The sequence below is a fragment of the Nannospalax galili genome, unplaced genomic scaffold, assembly GCF_000622305.1.
Source record: "Nannospalax galili isolate Female #2095 unplaced genomic scaffold, S.galili_v1.0 scaffold127, whole genome shotgun sequence".
NCBI classification, from domain to species: domain Eukaryota; kingdom Metazoa; phylum Chordata; class Mammalia; order Rodentia; family Spalacidae; genus Nannospalax; species Nannospalax galili.
The window spans coordinates 2,547,753-2,564,397 of record NW_008360326.1 but is presented as its reverse complement, the minus strand read 5'-3'; the positions used below and the strand labels follow the sequence as shown (position 1 = coordinate 2,564,397).

Genomic DNA, 16,645 nt, shown 5'->3' with positions numbered 1-16,645 from the left:
ATTCTTTTTATAGCATTGAGATTATGACTGCAGAAGTGCTTATTTTATAATATTTTATAAACTGCAAAATGTTTTATGAACTTTTGTACATTTTGCCCTCAAAAAGGGTCGAAAGCATGTCTGGTACTCAAAAAAACCTGTTGAATGGAGTAGAGGGAAATGTGGACAGAGATTGCTGCAAACTCAAACAACTGCAGGCTGCCCCCATACCCCGAAGACTGTGACTCAGGCTTCTCCACAGTATTTGCTAAGATTAGGAATGTGTTTCCTGTACTGAGACTCCACAGGAAAGCAAAACCAAGCAAAATACAGGTATGTGATACTGCTCCAATTAATACTTCCAAACTACTTACATCCTAGACTGATGTGGTAGGAAGTAAGTGGATGAGGTAAATATATGATCAAACTTGATTCTATCCATTTTGCAAAACAGGGAGCACTCCAAAAGGTACCAGGTTTCCAACAGATGAGAATGCACAAAGCAAAAGTCATAATGGTGCTCTGTACTGTACTTCTTAGCTTTCCTGTTGACCAAAGAAAATACTAATCTGAAGAATCTTGAGTTCCAGGCCAGCCTGCGCTACAAAGAGAGATACTGTCTCAAAAAAAACCAGTTGATGACAGGGATGGGAACAGAATGGTATAAGAGCCTTGTGGACTGAGCTGCACATTGGAGGAAAAGGAGTTAGTTATGGAAACCCTTTTTTGTTTTGAAACAGGGTAGCCTGTCCCTGTAGCCACAGCTGGTCTAGAACTCACTATGTAGCCCAAGCTGACCTCAATTTCATAGAAATCCCCCACCTCTACCTCCTAAGTGCTGAGATTAAAGGTGTGTGCCACCACATATGTGCTGGAAATACTTTTTTAAACCTAAAGGTATTTACTTTCTATCTAAATAAATCTAAAAGGCTTTTACTGAATCCTACAGAAATGCCTGGATGGCTGTCAATAAATTTCAGAGGCACATTTGGAATGGTCTACCTTAAAATATATAAACTGTTATAAATAAAATTGGCTTTGAAAGACCTCAGGGACATGTCAAAATTGTTTTTCTCTAGTTGTTGAAACTGAGATCCAACTAGAGGCCTTAGATGGAGGCTCCAGGGGTCATATTTAAAACTACAGTGGAACAGGGTTTAAGATGAATACCAAAAACAAGGGACAAGGGAAAACCCTCCCAGTGGCAGCCACTGATCAACACCTTGCAGAATGACAAGAGCTGCTTTGAGCAGCAGGTCCCCAAGTGAACACAGAAGGGACTTAGCAAGTCAATTAGTGACTCTCCTGGTATATATGTCTTTAAAGTCACCTGTACAAGTCACTTTTATTTATGAGGTCTATCCACTGTATCTTAAACACATCCCTGGACTAAAGAGAAACATTTATAGAAGCATAGAGAATGAGATCCTAAGACATTGGAAGAACTTGACCTGAGTTCAAAAGACCCCATAGAAAAGCTGCACCAAAGCCTCCGGAACGCAGCAGGTCACGGGTCAAGGGCTCCCTGATGTTTCTCAAAGCATGTGCTATTAGACACGCAAGGCAGAGGCTGTGGATGGACCTGGGAGGGGGTAACACAAATATACTCCTTCCTGAAATTCTCTCAAGATCTGCGGTTCCAAAACCTTTCTGCTTGCTGGGCCTCAACTCATCGCAGACTTTTCACTAATGGAGTGACTACAGCCTCCATTAATGTGCTGGGTGGTGTGTCTCTGAGTCTGGCCACTGATTGTCTACGAACTATCTCATACTCAGCGAGTCCATTACTGTGATGGCTAATCCTGGGTGTCAACTTGACTGGATTTGAGATTAACTGAAATGAAAAAGATCTTGATTGGATCATCTGAAGCTGGAAGACACACGCTAAATGTGGGTGTTACCTTCTGATGGCAGCCTGTATAAAAGACCACGGCAGAGGAGAATGCCAGGCTTCTTGCTGCTTGCCTTTTCTCTCACTGGTGAGTTCATCTTGCTGCTGTAGACTGAAGACTTAGCTGATCTTTTGGAATTTGTCAGACCTTCAGCACCAGATTGGGACTACTGAGACATCCAGCCTTGTGGACTGAGCGACTACGGATTCTCAGCCTCTCCAGTGTGGTGCAGCCATTGTTAGACTACTCGGACTCTATCCTGTGAGCTAAGCTGATAAATCTCTATACATATATATTCATTCTACCGGTTCTGTTTCTTTGGAGAGCCCTGACTAATACAATTACCCAAACTCTATTCCATTCTTCTCCTAATCTACTCTCCCCCTTTAAGATCATGTATCACTTTGCTCAAGCAACCCAATCCCAGCCTCTCTTAGTCAAATAGCCCACGTCAATGTATCTGCAATGTATCTGTGTATCCTGAGTCTGACCACTTCTCCTCTTCTGAGTACCCACACTCAGCTACAATGCAGCATCAACCCTAAGAAGGCTATAAGAGCTTGACGGCTTCCTACCTAAGCTTTTCCTTTGCCTATCCTTCCTAGTCTGTTTTCTGCATAAGAACTGGTATGAAATTGTTCTATCCTTTAAAAATATGACAGCACCCCCACATTTCTGCTCAAAAGCATTTGGTGTCATCTTTCATACTCAATATCTAAGCCCAGATTCCTTACCACGAGCTGTGAGCTCTATATCACCTGGCTCTATTAGGCCCCTTTACTACTCACCTACACTCTTCCTCACGCTCTACTTCCGTATCCCTCTGTACATGGGAGCTGTCCAATCAGGACAACTCAGGAGTCTGTACATCTGAGCTGTCCAGTCAGGAGTCTCCAGTCACACCTGCCTAGTAAGCATTAAAATGCAACTAGTTCAAATTGAGATGCTGTATCACACAATGGATTTCAGAGCCATAGTACAAAAACATACACTTCTCATTAAAAAAATTTAAGGACTTGGGATACAGCTCAGCAAACACCTTGTTCAGCATGCATAAGGTCCTGAATTTAAACCCCAGCACCATCTTACACGGGGGTGGGGGTTGGGGTCAGGGCTGGGGATATAGATCAGTTAGTGGAGTGTCTGCCCAGCATGCACAAAGAAGGGGACATACACTTCCGGCACTACCAGCAGTAGGGAGGTAGAAACACAAGAAACACAAAGTTCAAGGTAGGCTGGGATACATGGATCCCACCCCCCACCCCCCAACCTAAAAAGTTTTTATGTTAAAATGTGTTAATTTTGTTTTTCAATGTTCTGTTTGAAAAATTAAAAATCACATTATGCAGCTTGAGTTAACTACTCTTGAATTATATTGCTGTAAACCAAAGGTTGGCAGACAATGGACCATGTGCAGTATGCCACTGCCGTTTTCAGTACAGCCAGTGAGCAAGAATGTTTTTCACACTTAAAATGGTTTTTAAAAATCAAAATAATAATTCATGACACATAAAATTAAAGAAACTTACATTTTAGTGTCCATTATTGAACTGTACTAGAAAAGACGACTCATAATTATTGCTTCCTCTGTTACATAAGATCCATAAAGGCAAAATTTTTCTTTTGTTCATCAAGCTTCTACCTAGGTAAATGCCTAGAATATATTAGATGCTCAATAAATAGAGTTGTTAGAAATTTCAACCAGAGCCAGACGTGGTGGCTCACGTATTTAATTCCAGCACTCAGGAGACAGAGGCAGGTGTACCTCTGAGATTGAGGCCAGCTTGGTCTACATAGTGAGTTCCAGGTCAGCTGGGGCTACAGGGAGACGCTGCCTCAAAAACAAACAAAACAAAAAATTAACTAGATATGGGGGGTTATATAGGAAGTACTTCATCACTTAAAGAATGTTAATTATGACTACTATGAGCCACTGTCTTCTAAGCCAGAAAAGTGAGGAGTAGGGGGCTAGAGAGATGGCTCAGTGGTTAAGAGCACTAGCTGCTCTTGCAGAGGACCCAGGTTCGAATCTTTGCAGCCATATAGCAGTTAATAACTGTCCATAACTACAGTTCCAGGAGATCCACAGGCACTTCTGATCTCCATGGGCACTGCATGACACAAGTGTACTTACACACATGCAGACAATACACTCGTACACGTAAAATAAAACAAATTAAATTAAAATTTAAACTTAAAAAGAATGAAAAGCTAAGAGTAACCTAGCCTCCAAGCAGGCGTCTCTCTAGGAACACAGGGATGGAAATGCTGGTACCCACTGGGCTTAGACACAGACCCAGGGTTGCCTGCATGACAAAGTCAACACAGGCTTTCTAAACAAAATACTTTTTTATTTTAACCAATACCATGATTTCTGAATGCCCTTTATCTTTTTTTTCCCTCCCTCCCTCCCTTCCTTCCTTCCTTTTTTTCTTGACCTTTTTAGAAGGGAGAGGTAAAGCTGTCCCAGTTATCAAAAAATTCAAATCTCCTTTTCTGTGGTGGACTGTTCGTAATGGTGCTTTCATCCAGGGTGTCTCCCAGATCCTGGGAATTACTTCCAGAGGTTACTGAAGCACTTCCTGGGTCAAAGGACTCTGCTGCCTCCAGGAGTTCCATGTCACTTCCATCTTCTTCAAAGGACTTTTGGAATAGGTCATAGATAGTCTGCTGCTTTGGGTCCTTCATCAGAGGGAAAAAAAGGAAAAGGTAAAAGGAATCACCCAGGTTCAGCACTGACCTCAGGACAGCACTCTATAGTGAGGCAGTGCATTTTTCAACCAGGAGCTATACCATGGTAGACCATCTCAGTAACCTAGTGACCTTAGAAAAACCTTCCTGCTTCAGGACATCTCTGCTACTTGGGGTTAAAAATAAAAAGGAAAGGTTGTAACAGCAAGGAGAGTGCTCTCACTCTAAATTTTATGTTGAAAAATGTTTTTTTTTCCCTTTCTAATTTTCCATATCAGTATTTAAACATTAAAACAGTTCCAGAGAGCTCACGTCTTCCTAAGTCTTTCTAAATAGAAGAGTTAAATTGTAATTTTTCTTCAAAATTTGTTTTCCAGGATATATTCTAAATCATTTTCACAGTGGATACCTGTCCCTGTCCCTGATGTTAAAGGGACAGAAGATCAAAATGCAAACTATTTACATGTGTCTTGTCATTGGTCATGTTAAAACCAGGCCCAGCAGCGACAACCATGGCACATGATAGGCTTACCAACACTCCTCCACTAAGCTCCTTTAAGTCTCTTAGTCCCAACCATCTCATGGTCCAGAGGTACATTTTCAACATCTTTGTGGAAATCCACAGATCAATAAAACTATTTAAAATCAAAATACTGAGCTGGAGAGATGGCTCAGTGGGTTAAGGCACCTGATGACCCAAGTTCGATCCCTGGCACCCCCAAAAGTGGAAGGAAAGAATGGACTCCTGCGAGTTGTCCTCTGACTTCTACATGTGTCACACGTCTCAGTTCATCGCATCATATCCCCAAACCAGCTTCTCTCTCCACTTTAAAAAAAATCACCTATATTCTGATAGTTTTTCTGCTTGAAACTACTAGTGTGCCTTGAGTCCTTAGCTCAAAAGTTTTATTCCTGCCATCATTATTTCCTACCAAGTCCCTTTAAAAAACTATTTTTATTTATGTGTATATGTATGTATATCTGTATGCTACATGTATGAGTGCCAGCAGAGGCCAGGGGAAGGCATCAGATTTCCTGGAATTGGAGTTATAGGCATGTGAGGCACCCACTGTGGGTACTGGGAACCAAACTTGGTTCCTCTGCAAGAGTAACAAGTGGTTTTAAGCATTAAGCCATCTTTCCAGTCCAAGGTAGTTTTGACTTGAGCCATATCACTTGGTATATGCAAGGATTACAAGAGTTCAACTGGACTTCTGCCTCAAGCATCTTCCCATCTCCTTCAGCCCCTACATCTCTGCCAGCCTGATTTTGCTTCCAGATGGTCCTTTAACAAGATTTTCTTTCGCATGCCATTGGGCTATACTGTGTCCCCCTCATCAAGTCTAAAGTTGTTTCCCTGGCTTTGTGGCCCTTTGTCATTATGTCTCAACCTAACTGGTCACTATTTCTTAACTGAATTCCTCAACACGAATGAAGAAAAGTCTCTTGAAAACTAACCAGGGGAGTCATGTAAGAACTCTAGATCATTCCATTAACCTATATCCCACATCTCCTAGCTTTTCAGGATCCCAGGGCTTCAGAGCAGGAAGAAATACTGAAGACCATTAAAGCTGCACTCAGCATGATCTACGCACCCTCTCAAGGGATATGTACCCATCAACCTTTTTGTGAACAAGCACAAAGTCAAGAAATGTTGCTCTGCAAAGAAGCCCAATAGAAATACCTGTTAATGTGCACTTGATTATGATGGTGGCAACACTATTTGCAAACCTGGAACATGCATAATTAATTAGAAGTAAGTTCCAAGATCAGATTAATATTTCATTTCCCCTTCTGGAAGGAAGACTGTCTTATTCAGATATAACCTCTTTTGCTTTTGTTCATAAAGGAGGTGACATTTTCTTTTTCTACTTGATAATGAAATTTTTCAGCTATATCTTTGTAAAAATTAATAATTTGATAAAATTTTAATAAAAATAAATACTGATAAATCTCATTTACATTATCTTGCACTTGTATTTTAGGCAGAAAATTCTTAATGGATTCGAAGTATCTGAGGGAACAGCCAGGATGAAAGAAGGGTTTGATGAGAATCTTTTAGAAATACGGTTCTTTCTTTTCAAAGGGTATATAATAGCTTATGGTTGTCAAAATATTCACCATCAGATAAATTAGAGTGCTTTCAAAAGCTTAAAGGTAAGGATGTCTTGAAGGTGACTTAGTTACTTTTTGTCCAAAAAATAATTTATAGTCAACATTCAAAAATCTGCTATCTGCTGAACACAGTGACTCATGCCTATAAACCTAGCACTCAGAATGCCGAGGCAGGAGGACCATGAGTTCAAGACCGGTCTGCACCCTATGTCAAAAAGCCAATTACAAAAAAAAAAAAAGTGACTGACCAGATTCTTAGATTCTTTTTGTTTTGTTTTTTTGAGACAAGGTCTTACTATGTCGTCTTGACTGGCTTGGAAATCCCTACATAGACCAGGCTGGTCTTGATTTCACAGAGACCTGTCTGCCTCTGCCTCCTGAGTGCTGGAATTAAAAGCATGTGCCACCACACCTGCCCAGCTCTTCAGATTCTTGTCTTAGTCACGTATAAGACTGTTGTTGTTGGTTTAACTCAACTTTTGGTACCTAGCAGTTCCACAGAAAGAAGATACCTCAGTTCTCAGGTGAGCTACACCATGAAGCTACCTTCCTTGCCCAATTCTAGCTAAGAAAGAATTCATTCATGACTCACACTCCAGGAGGCAGTACCTCAAGAGTTTTCATCTCGAGGGTCGACCACTAGAGCTGGTGAAAGCAGACAAGCCTTTGGGGTCTCTGAGCCTCTTGCTCTATGGTGTCTCATTGAAACAGAGAAGCAAGAGGTGATGACAGCTACTGAGATGGAGGGTATGGGCAGAGCAGGCATGGTGGGCCTGGACCTGTCCTCTCCAGAGCAAAGAAGTCTCCTCTTGTCATCTCTGACAATGTACAGCAGTCATGGGAGAATGTTCTCTGGCCTCTTACTTGCCTTTACAATGAAAGCCGATGTTACAGAGGAATACTGGTTTGAGGTGGGAGGACTTCTATCTTGGGCTAGTTTCACATGCCTTGGGACTTTGTACAAGTCTTATGGCTCTGCTGTGTGTCAGTTTATCCTTCTGTAAAATGGGGAGACACTGGAAATAACATGAAATGACAGACACGAACATGTCCTTCGAAGCTATGCCCTGTATTAATGCCTTCTCCATTCTATGCTGGGGACTGTTCAGTGTTTGCCCTACTGTATGCCTGGTATTGCTATTGTGCTTACTGTGACCATACAACGTTTGCATAGGGAGTTTTCCACCATGTCTCATGGTCTAATGAAAGCAGCAGCAGTTGGGAGCCTTGGTTTTAGAGTCTTTAGGACATGCTGAGGAGCAGCAGTAGTTGACACCAGCACTTCCTCATAAGGGTTACACAGGCAGATGAACTGAGACTGCAGGCCCTTCCTTTTCAGCTCCAGGGCTAGAGGACACTCAGGAGGGATTGGCATCTTCCCCCTCAGGCCCCAAGAGCTTTTCAGTCAGCTCACCGCCTCCCTCTGTTCCTCTGGCATTACCTTATAGAGGTAATCAGTGGCTTCTGTCATTTCTGAGAAATTGGTCTCAGAAAGCCCAGCTTCCCCCAGAACTTTAATCTTCTCTTGAATCATAGGCCTGTGGGGAAGAAATGAGCTTCGGTGAATACAGCCTACTCAGACCCTGCAGACTGATGAAAAAGCGGTCACCTCATCCTTGTGGGAATGCAATGCGGTAACTATTTCAGATCTTTGCATCTCTTAAGACACAAACATCCTTCTTAAAATATTTGTCTTGCTTCAATAGAAAACAATCCAATTTGGGTTCATAGCTCAAAATTCTCTCTAGTGCAAGATGTGTGGGAAATAAATCCTGCCTCATTACAGCAAAAATTTGAGCTTAGTGTTATTAGGAGCTGCTCAGTGAGCAAATCCATTTAAAAACAGAAAATGCAGGGTGATCCAACTGCACAGCAGAGGTCAAACCATTAAGTCAGAGGACTGAAGACAGATAAAAAGCAGACACTAATGAGATAATCAAGAAGCTTAACATCGGGAATAGGGAAACGGGACTGAGAAAGAATGTTTGGGGAATTTTTAATTAGGTGATAGACAAACTGCCAGGGTTGAAAGTGTGACTCCAGTCAGGCTTAGAGAACAGGTCTAATCCCAGCTCTCCACAAGTATGAGGCAGAAAGACTGCATTCAAGAACTGCCTGGGCTACAGAGTGAGTTCAAGGTCAGCCTGAGCAATTTAGTGAGACCCTATGCTGAATTAGAAAATAGAAAGGACTGGGTGATACAGCTTTAAGTGACGAAGAAATTGCTTAGCATATGTGAGGCTCTAGGTTCAACCCTCAATACACACCCGACACACACAAAAGTGACCCCAGTTCTGCCATGAGGCACTGCATGGTCCAGGATAAGCCACTTTCTCCCTGTGTCCAGCTGTAGCCTTGTAGGAGGTGACCATGATAGCACAAGTCACAAAAAAGGAAAGCTGTCCCCCATCCTAACAAGTGCTTTCTTGGAGGGAACAGAGTGCTTTATCAATCAAACTCCATCTAAGTTCTAAGTTTGCCTCCCTGTCTCAGACTAGTGGGAAGAGTTCCCCTTCTCACTGCATTTTCTCCCATACACTACAGGTCTCCAAGGAATGCTGAATGATGAAGGTCAAACATGGTCACAAAGATAGCAGGAAGCATTACTAATGGGTCTTCTCTGAAGACCCCTGATAGCCTCAGCAAAAGCAGAAACGCTGATGGAGCAAAGAAACCACATCCCATGTCCACCTCAGCTCAACTCCTCATCCAGGCCACCCACCCAGGCATACCAAAGGTAGTCATCTGCTGTGCCTTTCGCAACCAGATAGTGAATGCCCACAGAGCTTGTCTGTCCGATGCGGTGTACCCGGTCCTCAGCCTGGATAAGTACCTGCATGCCCAGGGAACAAGACAGCTAAAGAAAGGCTTTAAAGTGGTCCATCCTGTCACAGTGAGAGGCTACTTACCACCAAGCCCCACTGAACTTCCTCCTCAAAACATTTCCCTTTCTCTCTAGCTGCTAAGAGAGACTCAAACACAACCCTGCTCATCAGGGACGTACCAGTAGCAGCACACTGGGCTGGGCACTGTGCTAGGTATGTGAGTAGAGTGTGCACAGGCCTTGTGTGCTAAGAGCAGTGAAGCAAACATACACACTGCCATTTCTTGTCTCTGGGGAATTAAAAGTTATCTTCTAAATGGCTAGAAATATCACATCCAAAAATGGGGTCCTGTTTGATAAGTAGGGGTGAATGTTGTTTTCATATGGTGACAAGCCCCATAACACCCTACCAAAATCAAGAACCCTGCTTAATGAATGGCCTCAGTCTTGGTCCACCCATCAGAGGGAAAATGGCTACTTTCTGAGACTTAAGAGAAATTTTTATGAGTTCAAACAAATATCTTAGACTCGCTGTCACAGCCTTCAGTTAATCAGTAAAGTCGAGGACACAAAGACGTTGAGTGGATGCTTGGTGCTGTCACTCTGTGAAACCCTCACTGGCTAGAGCAGCTCACAGGGACTACTAACTAAAGGGGCATGGGTGTGGGCCCCTAAAGGTCTGGTTATGCAGTCTTAGGTCTGCACTTGGGCTCTCTGTGCCCAGTTTTATCACAGGAGAAATGAAAGCTAGGACTTCTTCTAGCCCTCTGTGACTTCCTCATTTATAAGACTGAATCGATGACCCCATATCCTGTTGTGAAGACCTAAAATCTAGCCAACAGACTTGTAGTGCTTAAAAAGGAGTGAAAATGAACAGGTACAAACACGGTTATGAGAGTGAACAGAAACAGACTGACCCAACACTAGGGAAAACTCACAGGAACTGTCTTCTTCACCGTTTATTTATAGTCTTGGAATTCCCCCAGCCCTGAGGCACACCCAGGGGTATTCCAGTCTACTGCATCCCTTACCCCTGGGTTCCAAAACAGCTCAGCAAACACCACCAGGTCAGCTGAGGAGAAGGTGAGGCCCATGTTGGCAGCTGTAATGGACAGCACTGCTACTGTGTGCCCTTCAGACAGCTGGAACTGCTGGCAGAGCTCCTCACGGTCTGCTGAGGGGGTGGAGCCATCGATACGGATATGCTGAACATGCTGCCAGACAAGTGGGGGAAGCAAAGGTGAGCTGCAAGAGTGTCTGGGGGCTGCCCAGCAAGCCCATCTAGCCAGGGCCCCAGGGACAGAGCCGCTCTGCTACTCAACCCTCTTCTGAAGTTTGTTTGCCATGTGGAGGCCAGAACACATTTTTTACTGGGATCTAAACTCCCCTCCCGATGCTTGCATAGCAAGCGCTCTTAAGCACTGAGCCATCTCTCTAGTCTCTGGTTATAATATATTTTACTATTTGTATTTTGAATTGAAATACTGTACTAAACGCACACAGTCTAATAGTTTTCCAACTAATTGTCCTGGGTTTCTTGAAAATACATGAGATTCCTCCCAGAGATCAGCTTTAGGTATTTCAGCCTGCTTCCTATGCCATTTTGTGTGCAAGATCCAAATCCGAAAGGATTGAAGATCCACCCCTGCAACTTTCAGAGAAAAAAATACAACAGAGGGCCTGGAGACATGGCTCAGGAGTTAAACATACTGACTGCTCTTACAGAGGACCCAGGTTCAATTCCTAGCATCCACACAGCAGCAAACCATCCAGAACTCCAGTTCTGGGGGAAGGGGGGCACTGACACCCTCTTCTGGCCTCCATAGGCAATGCACACCACACATGGTACACTTAACATACATGTAGGAAAAACCTAATAAACATGAAATTACAAATAAATCAAAATTTAAAAAAAGAATGTCCTTGATGAAGCTTTAAAAACAAAAAAATTCAAATTTTTTAAAATCCAAGAGAATATCTTTATAACATCATATAATGAAAGATTTCTTAATTAGTCACAAAAAGCACAAGCCACAAAAGAAAAACACTGATAAAAATTTGAAATGTAACTAAAAAGATTAAAAAAAATTGTTTGTTCACAAGAAACAAAGTGAAAAACTAAAGACATAATTGATAAATGATGAATATCTAGAATTAAAACAATATATTTTATTTATTATTTTGATTTTATGTATATGAGGGTATCGCCTGCATGTATGTAAGTACTCCCATGTTGTACAGTGCCTGCAGAGGTCAAAAGAGGGCATCAGATCCCCCTGGAGCTGGAATTAGGACAGTTATTAGCTGACATGTGAGTGCTGGGAACAGAATCTGGGTCTCCTAGAAGAACAGCCAGTGCTCTTAACCACTGAGCCATCTCTCTGAATCTCCAGAATTTATAAAGAACTTTCCTGAATGAGAAAAAGACAATCCGGCCGGGTGTGGCAGCACACACCTTTGATCCCAGCACTCGGGAAGCAAAGGCAAGTGGATCTCTGGGAGTTCAAGGCCAGCCTGGTCTACTTAATGAGTTTCAGGCCAGCTAGGGCTATAGGAAGACCTTTTCTTAAAAAAAGTCTAAAAAAAAAAAAAATCTTTAAAAAAAATGAAAACAACAATCCAAAAGAAAAATGGGTCAATGATACCAACAGACTCTTCACAGTGAGCAAAACTGACTAACAAGCACAATGAAAGAGACACCGTGTCCTGCTAGTCAGGGAGCTGCAAACACAAGAAAGAACAAAATGAGATTTCATTTTGCTAAACTGGCAAAAATAAAACATCTGATAATACAAAGTGTGTTTGAGAACACAGAATAGCAAGGATTCTTATACACGGCTGGGGCATCATACATCTGAACATATGCTGGACAGAGACTTGACAAAATCTAGTAAACTGAAGATGAACCTATCCAATGACTGTGGCCATACACAGGGCACACAGAAATACAGATACAGGCACAGATACAGCTTCAAAACTATTCACTAACAGCAAAACTCTAAGCAAATCCCATGCCTGTCAGCAGGACAATGGAGAGTCAATCAGAAGCTACTAGCTGGTAGAGTAGATGAGCTGCATGCGTTACTGCACATGTTGCATGATATGGAGAAAACTCAAAAATAAGGTTGAACAAAACAGCAAAAAGCACATATTTATACTGTAAAACACACACACACGGAAGAGACTAAATCCAAGACGGGGGACTCTAGGGAGGAAGAAAGGGAGTGAAATTAGAATACTCAGCTGAGGCTCAAGTATTTTACTACTTATAAACTAAGCCTGGAAATAAACACAGCGAGCCTTCACTTATTCACTCAGAGGGGGATATATGTAAGTGTTGTATAGCACTTTGTACCCTTTAAACATTATGAAAGTATAAATAATAAAGGAAAATAAAAGGAAATTTATGGTCCTAAACTTAGCAGAAGGGAAAATACAGTGTTTAGTTTTAATGACCATCCCTGGAAATCCCTCCAGGTAGTTATCGCTCACTTTATCAAGAGGCTAAAACTGTAATGACGTCTGCACACTATGTGCAATAAATAAAGGCACTTGGATAACAAGGAGGAACAAAAGGGAGAGGAGGACATTCCTATGCACTTGGCGACCTCCTCTCAGGCCAGCTGAATTATGACTGCAGAAAATGGAGAGTCCCTGAGACAAGTCTTAAGGCAAGGCTCCCACCTAGGGCAAGTCAGAGCAGCGCACCTGGGGAAACACTCTCTGGTTCCACCTAGGGAGCACTCTTCAGAAAACCCCCAGCAATGCTTCTAGAAGCATCATCTCACTTCTATGCTTAGTCTTGATCTAACCCTGTTCAGGAAGCCTGACACATAAATAAGTAAAAGTCAAGACTATGTTGCAGAGAAACTTACCTTTCTCTCAAGCGCCTTAGTAACTGCATCCAGAACCACCTTGTGGTGTGCAAACACTAGAAACTTCTCCCTTCCACTTTCCAAAAGGTCCAGGATATATTCACTATATTTGACAATGACAACAAAATAAAATAAACATGCAATTGAAGTTAGTTATCAAAAAATGGCTTCAACAACCTACAAGGCCTTCTCCGCCTTCTCTAATCCATTCTCTCCCTTCTCTGAGATCTAACCATTTACTTATTTATTTATTTATTTATTTATTTATTTAATTAATTAATTTTTTGAAGCAGGGGCTCCCTATAGCCCCAGCTGTCCTGGAACTCGCTATGTAGACCAGGCTGGCCTTGAACTCATAGAGATCTGCCTGCTTCTGCCTCCCAAGTGCTGGGACTATAGGAGTGCACTATCACACATGGCCTGAGATCTAACCTTTTAAAGGCTTTCCCTCACATGCAGTCAAATGAATGGAGCAAAAGGAGGAACTGGGAGGAAAACCATCTTCTGATGTACACAAAGAGAATGCTGAACTTTCATCTCACATATATAAATTGAAGTATCCATAAACATAAGCTTTATGTGTCTCTAGTATGTTACTGAAAGAATCTTATTAAGTGCGATTTGTGTTAACTAGACTGTCTAAGATGGCCACTTCAGTTGCTACGATCACTGTAATCTGTTTTCAGTACAAACTGAAGTCATTATGCACCTCTGAAACAACTAGGTGGGGGTTAAGGGATCCTCACACACAAATTCCTGGAAGCTCAGCAGTGAGAATAAGTGACATACAGAGGAGACACTGAAGGAGGCTTTCCATTCCTCAGATGACAGAGCCCACAGTTAAATCAATATTCATGGAGTTCTTCTCTCTGACAAAGAAAAATGGTGGGGAGGACCCCATTTCCTTAGTCCCCACTACCTCTCTCCTCCATCCATTGTGTTTTTTCTTAACTTCGTATTTTTTTTTTAATTGGCATACCCTAAGGGCAGCTTGTCATTGCAGGGGACCTGTGTGGCAGAGAGCCACTCAGTCAACACACCCTGGCGGTTCCCCCTGGATTAGCACCTCACTGAAGTAACTACATAGTTAAACACTGTTCCCTCCTGAGCTACAAGAACCCTCACCCAGCCTGAGGTCATCCCTAGATAAGGGTAGTTAGGCAGAGAGTAGATAAGGCCTTCTTTAGAGAAGGACAGATTTCAACAGCTTCCTATGACATGTAGGGCCGGAAAGGTAAGTAGACTGTCCTGTAAATATCTAAGAATTACTTTCAAACAGCATCACTGATAACTGACCAAAGTACTAAATTACAGTTCAATTTGTAACCACTGTACTAACAGAATCTACTTTAATTATTCTGAGACACATAAAATTTGTCATGATATAAGTGAAAAAGTTTATTGCCATAGCCTTGAGAAGCCACAGGATCACAAAACCAACTTGGTCAGCTCATAAAACCCTTGGCCCCAATTTTCCCAATGTCCATCCTTCCCCTCCACATCTGACACAGTGTAACTGCTCTTTCCATTTCAAGTCTCTCTTTTCATTACTATTTGCCTACTATAATACTGTTGCCTACTATACTAAAAAAAGCCCACTACAAAGAAAACAAACAGCAGCAAAAAGGGGTAGAAAAACGGAGGAAATTGGAGTTTTGAGATTTATAGTCTAATTTCCACTGACTAGATGTGTGACTTTGAGGTCCAGAGACTTAGAGATTTACTCAGGATCCACTTTAAAAATGGGGCCAATGTGGTAACTACAGACTCCACAAAGAGACTACAGTGTGAAATGAAAAAAAATCTCTACTAAAACTGAACTTGGTTGTATATATATATATATATATATATATGGTATGACCCAGGTTTATTTATGAGGTGGCAAAATGGTTAGACTTAGGGGCTGGGGATGTGGTTCTATACAAAACACTTATTTAACCTGTATGGGACCCTGGGTTCAAGTTCCAGCACTGCCACCCCGACTCCAAAAAAAAAAACAAATCAAGAAACAAGTCAGAATTTTTCTAATGGTTATATATACACATTTTTTTCTTTTTCTTTTTTTTTCTTTGTTTTTTATCTTTTTGAGACAGGGTCTTCTTGTAGCCCCAGCTGTCCTGGAACTCACTATGTAGACCAGGCTGGCCTCGAACTCACAAAGATCGATGCCTCTGCCTCCCAAGTGCTGGGATTAAAGGCATGCACCACCACGCCCGGCCTCTAATGGTTATATTTAAAATTCTAAGAGAAATGGGCCTAATAGCTGAACAGAGAATTAGCCCATAGACCCTGCATTTTGTAAGCTACAGCTTGAGGGAATGAGGCAAAAAACTTGCCAGGTAGCTGGGCATGGTGGCACACGCCTTTATTCCCAGCACTCAGGAGGCAGGGGCACGCAGATCTCTGTGAGTTCAGGCACGCAGATCTCTGTGAGTTCGAGGCCAGCCTGGTCTTCATAGTGAATCCAGGCCAGCTGTGGCTACAGGGAGACCCTGTCTTAAAAAAGATGAAAAAAAACCCCACAAAACCTTACCATGTTACTCAGCAGCATATGAAAAATAGGCTAGCAGGGACAATTCAGAGACAAGTGGGTGGGCCAGGAGGTTTGGGGTCTGAGTGAAGGGACCAAGTAGGTTAGTTTTCTCACTTAATCTACAGATTTCAGTCCCACAGCTAGTGTGGCACCACTTGGCCTACATGAAATTTGTTTTGATTGTAACTGAATTGTTTGGGCCTTTATCCCACCAGAACCACAGAGGCCAAGCAATTAAAAAAATCAGGCAAAGTGTACATCATTGAGACTGCCTCACGTTCCAGCTGCAGTGTGTGTGTGTGTGTGTGTGTGTGTGTGTGTGTGTGTGTGTGCCCCACAGGTCAACATCAAGTGTTGTCCTTAGTCACTCTCTACCTTGTTATTTTATTTACTTTTCTATTTATTTATTTATTTATTTATTTATTTATTTATTTATTTATTTTTATATTATGTGTATGGGTATAATGCCCGCATGTATGTAAGTGCACCCGTGTTGTGCAATGCCCGTGGAGGAGAGAAGGGATCGGATCCCCTGGAACTGGAGTTAGGGATGGTTGCTAGCCTCCATGCGGATGCTGGGACTCGAGCCTGGGTCTTCTGCAAAAACATCCAGTGCTCTTAACTGCTGAGCCATCTCTCTAGCCCCTATTTACTTTTCTTGAGACAGAGTCTCTTACTAAACTTAAAGTTCATTGATTTGCTAGGCTGGCTGGTGGGTTGCTGGCCAGCGAGCTCC

The 16,645-nt window shown here is 42.3% G+C and overlaps 1 protein-coding gene across 5 annotated transcripts in view; it reads right to left on the bottom strand.

Annotated features, from left to right (window-relative positions):
* Positions 1-4,292: 4,292 nt before the first annotated feature.
* The window catches only part of Smarcal1 (SWI/SNF related, matrix associated, actin dependent regulator of chromatin, subfamily a like 1), a 54,516-nt gene continuing 42,163 nt past the window's right edge, over positions 4,293-16,645 (bottom strand). For all 5 annotated transcript variants that reach the window (XM_029559998.1, XM_008825685.3, XM_029559999.1 and 2 more), the window contains 5 exons: positions 13,377-13,479; positions 10,533-10,715; positions 9,410-9,510; positions 8,119-8,215; positions 4,293-4,553 (listed from right to left, as the gene is read on the bottom strand). In XM_029559998.1, the coding sequence (XP_029415858.1) occupies positions 4,314-4,553; positions 8,119-8,215; positions 9,410-9,510; positions 10,533-10,715; positions 13,377-13,479 (724 nt within the window). In that variant the 3' untranslated portion in view covers positions 4,293-4,313. The remainder of the gene's footprint in view (positions 4,554-8,118; positions 8,216-9,409; positions 9,511-10,532; positions 10,716-13,376; positions 13,480-16,645) is intronic.